The sequence below is a fragment of the Equus asinus genome, chromosome 5 (assembly GCF_041296235.1).
Source record: "Equus asinus isolate D_3611 breed Donkey chromosome 5, EquAss-T2T_v2, whole genome shotgun sequence".
In the NCBI taxonomy this organism is placed as follows: Eukaryota; Metazoa; Chordata; class Mammalia; order Perissodactyla; family Equidae; genus Equus; species Equus asinus.
In genome coordinates this window covers 89,093,615-89,105,698 of record NC_091794.1, presented here as the reverse complement: position 1 = coordinate 89,105,698, position 12,084 = coordinate 89,093,615, and the positions used below count along the sequence as shown (strand labels likewise).

At 51.4% G+C, this 12,084-nt stretch overlaps 1 protein-coding gene across 5 annotated transcripts in view; it reads left to right on the top strand.

The window, feature by feature from the left end:
• The first annotated feature begins 6,310 nt into the window (after positions 1-6,310).
• AZIN2 (antizyme inhibitor 2) overlaps positions 6,311-12,084 on the top strand; it is a 41,536-nt gene continuing 35,762 nt past the window's right edge. For 3 of the 5 annotated variants that reach the window (XM_070510411.1, XM_070510410.1, XM_044770292.2), the window contains exons 1-3: positions 6,320-6,668; positions 7,305-7,520; positions 9,107-9,280. In XM_070510411.1, the coding sequence (XP_070366512.1) occupies positions 6,444-6,668; positions 7,305-7,520; positions 9,107-9,280 (615 nt within the window). In that variant the 5' untranslated portion in view covers positions 6,320-6,443. Of the gene's footprint in view, positions 6,669-7,304; positions 7,521-9,106; positions 9,281-12,084 lie in introns of all 5 variants that reach the window. The other 2 variants (XM_070510412.1, XM_014837881.3) reach the window with 2 other exon arrangements.

The window sequence follows — 12,084 nt, the reverse complement described above, 5'->3', positions numbered from 1 at the left end:
TAAAGAGATTGGACGGGTTTTGTGGCAGCCAGTCTATGTCAACCTACAAAAACGGAAAGCAGTGTACGAGGCAAGTGTTCATTTGGGATCAAAGAATTGCAATTTGAGGAGCACAGATTCAGGTGGAAACCCAAATGGTGCCCTGAATACAGGAGAGGGGCTCAGGGCTTTTATGGGAAAAAGGGAGGAGGATGAGGTCAATTGTATTAAATAGGAGTGCAGGGGCCGGGCCCACGGCCTAGTGGTTAAGTTTGGCGTGCTTCACTTTGGTGGCCTGGGGTTGGTTCCCAGGTGTGGACCTACACCACTCGTTGGTGGCCATGCTGTGGTGGCGACCCACATACAAAATAGAGGAGGACTGGCACAGATATTAGCTCAGGATAAACCTTCCTCAGCAAAAAAAAAAAAACAATAGTTCATTTGTGCTAGATGAGGTAAGGCTAGGTTTGTATTTCATAGACTGGTTTGAGGTTCAGTCATCAGGCAAAAGGCTAGACTTGCACTTCATTGATTGGTTGGGACTCAGCATTCAGCAAAGTCCAGTGTCATCAGTTCTTACAGACAGGATATTCTTGCCTTTAGTGACTTCTTGGAATGTTGGCGGTTTGGTCCGGTTTGGAAAACATAGAAAACAAGACATGCAAGGCAATTCCTCTCAAATGGCTGCTCTGGCTCTATCTTAATACGTCTCCACTCATGTCATCTTTCACATCTCGAAAGATGGCCCCGGGTGAACCATGCCTCCCAATATTCATGCCTAGTGTAGCCCCATCCCACACTGAATCTGCGACGGCTCTGTGACTCACTTTAACCAATAAAATGCAGAGGAGGTGACGCGGTGCCTTTCAAAGGTGCAAGGTCCTGTGTCCATCATCGAAGATTCTGCTATGTGGCCTTTGTGAAGCGGGCTTACCCAAAGGTCCCAGGGTCTCTCACGGACACCAGGCATGGCCGGAAGCCTTGGAGACAGAGGCAAACACTCTCTGGCTCCCTCTGGAGTGGATTCCACTGATCTGGCTCTGTCGGTTACCTGACTCTAGTCTCTGTGTCTCTGATTGGTCAGTTAACTGGAGGCTTATGGATGTGGGTGTGGTTCCCTCCGCAGTGGGAGAGGGGAGCAGAGAGCCCTGAGGTACAGACGTGGCTGCCTGGCTCCACTCTGCCTTGGGGTGAGTGAGCAGTTTTCGAGAGGAGAACACGACTACGACAGCGATTTAGAAAGAAGCCCAGCTTGGGTCAGACTTGCATGACTCAGAGCTCAGCACATCGGCCTCTGCTCTTATGAAATCCCACGGGGAATGGAATGGAATTCCACCACCCACTCCCTGCCTCTGGGCTGACCTGCTTCCTGAGCCTCTGACCCCTGCTGGCTGTTCCTCAGCTTAGGTGCCAAAACCTCCGTGGGAGCCTTCCTCTTCCATACGCCCCAGCAGTGTCCCTCTGACACATTTCTGGATTTTCTCCTCTGGCCCCATGAACCTTTGACTCGGTAACAGTACTAATAGTTACCACATACTTAGAACGCGTTTGCTAATGTGAGTGTCAGGCACTAGACAACAGCTTTTATGTGCTCATGAACTCCTTACACCAGGCCTAGGAAGTAGGCACTCTTATCATGCCCATTTTACAGAGGGATAAAGTGAGGCTCACAGAAGATAAATAACTTTGCCAAGGTCACATGGGCAGTGAGCGCTGCCTAGCAGATGTACTGACGTGCATATACCCCTGAAGTTTGTTCTCTGATCATCTAGAGACAGTGCAGCCGCTCAGCCCAGTTGCTCCATCTTATCTCCTTTCTGCGGAGGGAGAGGCTGGGAGCAAGAGCCTGATGCCTTCTTTCAAGGGTACACAGCTCTGCCCTCTTTGCCTGCTGTGGTTCAAGTCCATTTAGGCCAGGGGTTCTCAAAGTGTGGTTCTGGACCAGCAGCATCAGCAGCACTGGGAACTGGGCAGAAATGCAGATTCTCAGGACGGCCCTGGACCCACTGATCTGGGAACTCTGGGGAGGGGCCCAGCCATCTGTGTTTTAACAAGCGCTCCAGGTAATTCTGATGCTTTCCATCTGAGAACAAGTGGAGAAGGCAGAAGAGAGCTGCAGACGATGGCCTTTTCCACGCCACTCCCAGGCGGCTCCGGAAACAGCAGCTGGAGAAAGTGAGGGTTGTCGACTGAGCATTTTTTTAATTTGGTTGTTGCTGTTTTCTCATCACCTTTGTCAGAAATGACTCAGGTCTGGCTTGAGAGAAAGTGTGTGCAATCCTTAATTGTCGCACACTATTATGATTTTTTCACTTCTGTATTCAGCCTAAAAGAGAGTGAAAATAAACATGAAGAAATCCAACTTACCAAATTCAGCTTCTTAGCATCTTGCCTGTCGAGGGAAGTGTTGTGACTATAATCCCACATTCAGTCAACACACTTGAGCTTTACCTGCTCGGTGCTGGGTCCTGGGCTTGGGTCCAAGGCACAGACCTGCCCCTGTGACAGGGGACACAGACACCTTACTAATGACTAGAATCCAGGGTTCCAAGGGTTGGGGCCTAGGGTCTGCTCCAACGCGACCCTGGGCTGTACCATTTCAAGTTCCTCACCAGCGCTCACCCTGAATTTGGGTTGAGAATCTGCCACTTTCCACCTAGATGATCTTGGGCAAATCACTTGGGCTCTCGGGGCTCAGATTCCTCCACGGTGAAATGAGAGGAATAATTCCCACCTTGAAGGCTTGTTGCGAGGACGGAGAGAATGTATGTAGCATAGTGGTGCCGCTCACCAGCTGTGTGACTTTGAGCGGGTCAGCAGCCACTCTAGCTGGTTTCCTCCCCTGTGATACTAATAGCACAAACCTCATAGGGTTGTTGTGAGGTTAAAGGTTATATAAATCTTACAATAAGCCTGTGTGATATTAAGTACTCTGCCAATGTTGGCTGTTATTATTACGCACATAATACAGAGCTTGAAGCACAATAAACACTCAAGAAATGGTGACTGTTGGTGTTATCAGCTTCCACTCTTAACTCAGAAGACACTTCTGACCTTGCAATGCTTGCGACTGCTTTCAGCTTCTGGTTTCTGGCGACTTTGGGGTCTCCATCTCACTGAGGCCTTCAGGGAGTTGGCAGGGCTGACTTCCGGTCGGTGCCCTTTCTGCCAGTTCATCTGGTGTCTGACTCTGAGTTCCAGCCTCTCTCTCGTCTCCTGCTGTTTGTGCCTGGCCTGGTCTCAGCCTTCTGTGTTCTGGCTTCAGGCTCCGTTCCCGGGGCCCATCTCACAGGCATAAAGCCAGTCCGACTAGAGTTAAGTCCCAGCTCTGTTGCTCACTAGTTGTGTAACTTTAGACAAAGGATTTAACCCCAATTTTCTCATCTGTAAAATGGGGCGAATAATGCATATCTTGTCTAAAGATTAAATGCAATCATGCGTTTATAAACATTTAGCATGGTGCTTGTCATACAATAGGTGCTCAATAAATGTTTATTTACTTCTCTGTCCACCTCTCCCCAGGGAGTACACCCCATAACCATCCTAGCTGGTATACTGATCTATAAAAGGGGGAAGGGACCTCTCCTACTTGTGGCAGAGGCTGCCAGTCTCCGTGCGATACACAGTCTCTCTTTTTCAGTATTTTGACTTTATTGAGGGTGGGAGGAAGTGACAACGCACCCAACTAAAGACAATGTCTTCCTGCTTCCCCTGCAGCTAGGTGGTGTCCTGTATCTAAGTTTTGGCCAATGATACAAAAGGAAGTGTTGGATGGTGGTATGGATTGAATTGTATTCCCCAAAAAAGATATTTTAAAGTTCTAACCCCTAGTACGACAGCCTATGACCTTATTTGGAAATAGAGTCTTTACACAGGTGATCAAGTTAAAATGAGGTCATTCGGGTGGGCCCTAATCCAATATGACTGGAGTCCTTATTAAAAGGGGAAATTTGGACACAGAGACAGACGCTATACAGTGAAGGTGATATGAAGACACACGGGGAGAAGACAGCCGTGTGCCTGGGGTGATGCATCTACAAGCCAAGGAGCACCAAGCATTGCCAGCAAACACCAGAAGCTAGAAGGGGCAAGGAAGGATTCTCCCCTACAACCCTGGGAATGTGGCTGGAGCTCCAGCAGCTATTTTGAACCATGAGGCTAAAAGCCAGGAGCTGAGGATGGCAGAGTTGGAACAAGAGAGGCATCTTGGTTCCTCATGGCTTTGCGGAGCTGCCACACCAGACTCGGACTGCCCACCTCCAGTGTTATACCACATACATGGTAGACTATACCTATTGGCTTATGGCTCTGTTATTTTTTACTTTTCTATTTTCTTCAGCCAAACCTAAATTTGGATTTGATTCTGGTTCGTTCCTTCTTACCTTTATTGATTCATTCAGTAAGCATACTGAGTGTGCCCACTATGTACCAGGGGATGAAAAGAGCGAGTGAGGCCGACTTAGACCATGGAATCCAAAAACAGCCAGCTCAAAGAATGATTTTTTAAAAAATGTAGAGCCAAAGTTTGTTTGGGCATCCCTTCCCTCCTCTTACTGTCATCTTTTCTTGAGTGCTCCCTTCAAGGTTTCTGCCATGGCTTTCCTGGTCTACACCCTCCCAGTCAGTAGATGTTTATTCTTAGGAGGACTTCAGTCCTAATTCATACTATGGTGCAAATGACTACAAATCTCTCAAAGCATGGACCTGGAAATGACCCCTCCTGTAAACCTATCTCCTGAAAGACTGTTCCTCTGCATAGAAAGCAAGAAGGTTCTAAGCAGAAGGGCCCAGAGAAATCACTCAGTCTGAACCCTCTCAGTTCACCGGGGAAATCAATCCAGGCAGCAGTGACTCTTGTCTAAGCAGGATGACCCAACCAAGGACACCCAGCAATCATGTGGTCAGGCTGGGCGGGGAGCAGAAAATGGCTCTTCCAGACTCCATGGTCACTGCTCTATACCATCTGTGTGCCGAGAATATTCTGATTAGGTTGTGCAGGGTGCCTTAGGGAGATACTGAGGTGGGACAAGATATGCCGCTGGCTTTCAAGAAGCCTACAGCCCGACAGGGCACATGAACACCTTGTTAGACCAAACGCCCTTTGGCCCCACTGATTTGACATGCTGCCTTCCTTGTGTACCAAGTTCTCCAAATGCACGCGACTGTTCTAGACTCTGTTCCGTTCTACTGCTGTCTCTCCCTGCACCAGCACCGTGCTGTTTGAAAGACTATAGCTTTATAAAATATTTTGATGTCCGGTAGAGGAAGTCCTCTTTCTTTTTTTTCAGAAAGGTCTTGGCTGTTCTTGTCCAATTACTGTCCTAGATAAACTTTTGAATTAGCTTTTGAGTGACACAGATATTGAACCTTTTTCTGGGCTCTTGTTTCTGCCAGGCGCCGGGCAGTCTGAGGAGCCGGGCACTGGGTCACTGCCCTTGGGAGTCCACAAACTCGCTGGGAAGTGTAACCAAACAAGAAGTGGACAGCCACAACAAGAATCTCACGCTATGGGTGACAAGAGCCAAATGAGCGAGGAGTCCACATAGATGTAAGTGCTGTGAGTTCCATGGTTCCTCCAGGCTCGGGAAGTCATGGGAGGCTCAACAGGGGAGGTGACATTAGACTGGACTTTGATGGATGAGCAGGAGTTTGCCAGATATAGAAGAAATGCTTTGAGTCGAGGATGTCAGAGAATGCTTCTTGAAGGAGACACTTTTCATTTGAGAGGTGAGTGGTTGGCCGATTCAGAAGGTGGGATGAAGGGAGGGATTGCCCTGAGCTGAGACAGCCACAAGAAGGCTCTCTGAAGACATTTTAAGCTAGCTTTCAAGTTGGAGGAGTCAGAGAAGATGCTGGAAGAGGCAATTAAATAAAAAGGATTTTACTGAAAAGTAATACAGGAGATGACATTTGCCCTGGGCTTCGAGGGATGAGCGAGCAGTTCACCAGACAGAGGAGGGAAGAGAGGAACGACCGCAGAAAAGGCTTCCCCAAGCAAGTGGGAACTTCCCGGCTTCCTGCCCACTCTCTAAGATCCGAGATTCAGGATTTGAGCGTCCCACGGCGTAGACGCTCGGGATCCTGCGGTGGCGGCCAGGCAGTTCCGATTTCCCAGTCTGGGGTGGCCGCAGAGCGGGCTCGGCCGAAAGGACTGAGGCTCGGGTTTGCGGAGCGGGCTGGCCGAGCTGAATGCTTTATGTCGGAATCCACCAATGGGATGGCGGCCCTCGGTTGCCAGGGCTACGGAGGGGGCGGCCGAGCGGAGGCGGAGCCTGGGCGCCAGGGGCGGGGCCTGGGCGGGGCTTATATAAGCGAGCGGCGGGCGGAAGGCGGGGCGTGGGGGTCGGTGGCTGCTAGGCGGGCGGGGCGCAGGCCGCGGGGCCCGAGCCGGGGGGAGCGAGCGAGCGGAGGCGCCGAGGATCCGATTCACTCGCTGGGGAGACCTATGGGCCGAAGCCGTGTAAATGCGTTTTAAGGCGAGTGCGGGGAGTGGCTCCGGGAGCCTCGGGGAGCGGGCGCCCCGGGCGCCAATGCTGACCGGCCCCCGGCCCCTCTTGCCTCCTCATAGCAGGGGCCTCGGCTCCGCAACTGCCACTCCTCCTCGGGGTGTTGCACAAGTTTCGAGGTCACCGGCGACCCCCCCTAGCAGCACGCCTGTCTCTGGCCCCCGCGAAGGAGGACGGGGCTTGGTAAGGGGGTGTGTTGGGGGGCGGGACCTCGGCCCTGCACTCGGGGGTGCTCACCGGGACAGAACCTCAGCCTTCGGGTCTCGCCCGAGAGCCCGCGGCCCCCACCCACCATGTGGCGCCCCCATGCACGCTTAGAATTGCAGCACGTCAGGCCCAGCCCGGCCATTTACAAATGGTGAAACTGAGGCTCCGAGAGGGGATGGGGTGTATCCAAGATCACGCAGCAGAGAGCGAACTCGAACCTAAGCTCCTGCTCTTGGGCTGAGACTCCTCGGCCCGGCCACCAGCGGCTTAAGTGGGCGTGGTCAGGACTGGGGAAACTTACCCACCCGAGCTTCTTGGCTTTCCCCAGCCCCCCATTCTTTCCCTTTTTACTAAAACCCGAATTTCAGAATTAGAAAGGATCTCCAAAAGAATCCATCCATTTTACAGATGGGGAACCTGAGGTTCAGGGAGGCAATGAAATCTAGGCATGTAATGCTTTGTCCCAGTCCAGGAATCCTGATCGTCCCCACCCTTCTCAGTGAACCTAAACTCCCTAGGCTTGTGCTGGGGGCGGGGTGTGACAGGACTGGGCATCCTGGCCTGGGCAGCGGAGGCCAGCCCCCCAGCACCTGCCTCCCTCTCCTCCCGCAGTGTGTTGCATACTTTCTAAGGCGGCAGCGGCGGCGGCAGCGGCAGCAGCAGCAGCAGCAGCAGCAGCAGCAGCTGCGGCTCCATCCAGCCCATCGGCTCCTCCTCCTCGGCATGGCTGGCTACTTGAGTGAAACGGACTTCGTGATGGTGGAGGAGGGCTTCAGCACTCGAGACCTGCTGGAGGAGCTCACTCTGGGGGCCTCACAGGCCACCACGGTCAGGGGCTGGGAGTGGGGGGTGGGTCCCCTGTTCCCTGTGCCAGCGCAGCTGCCTCCTCTGAAAGGGCCCCCAGGGCCCACGTCTTCTTCTTTTACTTATTCGGTATTCAGTCCTTGCCATTTGCAAGAGACAGGCTCATATTGTCCCCATTTCCTGGTCCTTGCCCGTGAAGCTGCCCCTCTTGTGTTCCCTGCCTTGATGAACAGCACCTCCATCATCCACCCAGCCCTCTAGGTCAGAAACCTGGGAGTCCTTGCTTTCCTCCAACATCCAGGCATCACCAAGCTCTGTGAATTCCACCTCCTTAAGTTACCCTTCAGTGCGCTCTTCTGGAACCTCTCTTTGTACTTCAGGCCTCATCTCTCTAAAGGCCCCCTAACCTCCCTGCCTCATCCCATCCCCTCCAACTTTATCACAGCCCTGCTCAAAATCAGAATTCTTTGGCAGTGCTCCACCACCTGCAGGATCAAGTCAGAACCCCTCTGCCTTCATAGCCCCACTTCTGGCTTTTCCCACAGTGTGTGTTATGCTCCAGCAGAGCTGACCTACTCTACGCGTATTTCCCAGTGATGCCATGTGCTCTATTACCATGCCTTAGCCCAGGCTTTTCCTCTCCTGGACCACCCTTCTCCCAGCCTCTCTCCCTCTTACCTATCTCTACTCACTGCTTATTACTCGTCAGTGTCACCTTTTCCTAATTGCCCCAGGCCGATTTTGTATTTTCTTTCACCATGGCCCCCACCGCATTTTGTAGAAAGTCCTATCTAGCATTTATTGAATGAGCTTGTAATTGCTTAAGGGGTTTGTTCTCTTCCAGACCCAAGCCCCCTCAGGGCCAAAGCCCTGTCTGGTCATCTCTGTCCCCTAGCATAATGTCAGACAAGTGGGCATCAGTAAAAAAAAAAAAGTATTGCATAAAAGGGAAACTGAGTCTCAGGGAAGGTTTAAGTAATGTGGTCTCACCCAGAGCCTCATGGATATTTGGCCCTCAGCAAATCTGTGATGACCCATTGTCCACAGGCCTGGGTTGCAATGGCCGTGGGACTACTCCAAGGCTTTCTTGAGCACCTATATGTGAAAGGCAGTGGCCATATGCTGTGACTTTGGCCTTCTAGGAATTTATCTTTTTCTGGAGAAGACGGACGTATATCCTGTTCTGATACCTCGGAACATGTGCAAAATGCAGTGGGAGCAGGAAAGGCAGAGTTGCCTTATTGGTTGGGGGAGGTGGCATTCGAGCTGAAACTTGAAGGTAGAATAGGAATTTGCCAGACGCAAGCAGGCGAAGGGTATTCTGTGTGGAGGGCATGGTGGGTCAAAGGCGGGGAGGTGGGAAAATGATCCAGCCTGCAGCCAGGGCTTGAAGTGCAGAGGATGGAGGGACTGGAGCTGGATCACAGAGCCTCGAAGGAGGCTGAGGGGGTTGCCTTCTGTCCTGTAGGCTGGGGGAGCCCCCGAGAATTTTAGAGCAGGGTAGCTTCACGGCTAGAGCCGAGCTTGGGCAGCTCCTTGGGGGGACAGTGGATGACATGCACCAGGAAGGAGCTGGGTGGGGTCTCACATTCACCCCTCTTGTTGTGCAGGACGAGGTCGCTGCCTTCTTCGTGGCCGACCTGGGTGCCGTAGTGAGGAAGCACTTCTGCTTTCTGAAGTGCCTGCCGCGAGTCCGGCCCTTTTATGCTGTCAAGTGCAACAGCAGCCTGGGCGTGCTGAAGGTCCTGGCCGAGCTGGGGCTGGGCTTCAGCTGTGCCAACAAGGTGAGCCCCTGCCCCCCGCGGGTGCACTGACCCTCACTGCCTACTGAACACACACATGGCCTGGCTGGTGCGAGTGGGCCCTGGGGCGGGGCGGGGCGGGGCTGGAGTGACCTCTGGGAAGGGCCACCCACTCGGGAGGGGGTTCAAAGGATGAGGGAGGGAGAAACAAGCCTGGAATTTGCCAGCCTTGAAGTTCCAAATTGGAACCTTGTGTGTCCCTGGGGAGATGGTTCTAGAAACATTTTGAAATGGAGGTTTCAAATTTCTTGGCATAGAACTATACATGGTATTCTTCTAATTAAAATAAAACAAAAGTACCCTTTTATCATTGGTTTTCTTTTCTCTTTTCTTTTATAATCTTCATGTGACTGTCCATTTTCTAAACTCATCCTTTTAGAGTTTCTTCTTGTTGCCAATTCTACTGCCTTTCTAATTTGATCAATGCTGTTGTCTTAATTCCCTGCTGCTCTCTTTAGATTTACTTTGCTTATTTGCTATCATTCTCTATCTATCTGCTGAGCTCCTATGATGTGCTAGTTGCAGTGCTAGGTAGGGCTGGGAAAACAGTGTTGAGTAAGGCACTTCTGCTGTCCTTGAGTTGAATGCTTAGCATATCTATGTTCATTCTGTTCTTACTTGATAAATGCCTTTAAGCTATAAAGTTTCCTCAGAGTACAGCTTTGGACATATTTATTCATTCAGCAAACATTTACTGAGCACCTACTGTGGGTCCACGGACTATTCTAGCTGGGGTTTTAGGAAGTGAACAAAGCAAGTAAAACAAAAAAAAGGCCCTTCCTTCATGGAGCTTGCTTTCTAAAAAACAAAGAAGTCAAACAATGAAAATCTACAGTATTTTAGGTGGTAAATGCTATGGAGAAAATTAAAATGGAAAGGGAAGTGGGGAATGTTGGGAGAGAGGATTGTACTTTGGGACGATTTGGCCAGAGAAGGCTTCACTGAAATTTGACTACAGACCTGAAGGAAGCAAGGGATCAAAGTGTGTGGATAACTAGGGGAAGAGCCTTCCAGGAAGTGGGAACAGCAATTGCAAAGGCCCTGAGGTGGGAGTGTGCCTGGTGGGTGTTGGTTTGTGATGTTGTCGTTACTGTTATTTTGTGAATTGTTAGTAATGATTGTTTGAGGGGAACCCCTTTTAAATCCTGGTTAGCAATATAGCTGGGTGTTGGGAGGAGAATTCTAGAAAGAATTCCTGGAGGAGAAAGGAGGAAAACTAGCCTGGGCAAGATGACAGGGCTGGTGGGATTCCAGGTGGGAGAGAGGTGTGCCCCCCTGGTGGGACGGTCAGACTGAGCAGGTTAACCTTATCACGCAGAGGGAGAGAGATGGACATTTTACAGTTGAGGATGCTGGGGGCCGACTGTACGCCGCTCGCTGGTAGCGGAGCCAGGACGCTGGGCCTGTGCTCTGGGCGAGGAGGAAGGAGATCCTTTTCCGGCCCCCTTGGCATGGGCTTGAAGAACAGGACTGAACCCCACTGACTGGAGTCCTGTGTTCTGGAAACTCAGAGGTGGGGCGCTGTGCTCGGCCCTCCAGCCTCAGAGGCTGGCTTCCAGGGGGCAGAGCTGTGGGGTGTTAGAGCTTGGAAAGCCCTGGAAGTCGGTGGGGACATTAAAAGCATCTACAGTTTGCTGAGTGCTTCTGTTGTGCTTGGTGCTTTGCCAAGTGTTTTCTGTACATGATCTCATCTGATTCTCGCAACTAGCCTGTGAGGTAATTATTATTACCCTGCTTCTGACGGCAGCCTGGCAGGAAGCATCTACCATAACGTAAGGGAGGCGCAGAGGTTGAGCCACCGGGAAGTGGTCGCTTGAGTATGGATTGATGAGGTCTCTGGCTTGATGGCTGCTGTCTTTTCCAAGGTCCTGGAGAGGGCATGGCTGAGCTGGGACTCGGCCAGTGTCGATTGCCCTTGGCTAACCACAAGGGCTGGGAGAGGCCAGGGCCCCCTCCCTGCAGGTGGGATCATGCAGCCCCCTTCGGTGCACTTACTGAGAGGTGGCTCCGGGGTGCACAGCTTTTCTTGGAAGGCCGAGGCTGCCCTCTTCTGGTTGGATATAGCTGGTGGCCACACTTCACAGCACCGTGCTGTGGCCAACATTGACTGGAAGGCCCAGGCAACGTGAGCTGAGTCTGGCTGCATACACACGCATCAGACAGACTCCAAGATCAACGGCATCCGCCACACCTTGCACGGGGCTTTGGTTCACCCACCTACTTTCCCAAGGACTTTATATCATCTCTCCTAGACCCAGCCTGTCCTCTCTTGCTATCTCCCTCAGCATCCTCCCATCTTCAAAAGCCTTTCCTGGACACCACATTGTCCTCAGCACAATCCCCCGCTCCCTTTCCATGGCCAGATTGAGTTGTTTACACTCGCCTGTCTGCACTCACTTGTCTCTTTCTCTTAGCACCCACTCCTTAAGCCACTGCTTCCCGACCTCCACCCTCACTGTTCCAAGGAATCTCCTCTTACCAACGTCCCCAGCGATCGCCATGATCCAGTGAGCACTATATTTTAAATATTCATTTCAAATTATTCAAATGATACATTGATTCATTTACAAGAAAAGAAAAGTAGGACAATCACCATGATGAGATGAGTTTGGTGGGTATATAGTACGTAAAAAATACTTACAAATATGATCCATAGAAAATACACAAAGTATCTTGTGATTTTGCAACAAAGTATAAAAGATAGTCATGTGGTCAGTACTGTGCCACAAGCAATAGCTCCAAAGGCAGCGGATCTGGAGATCTGCCCATTGATGCCTTTCGACTGG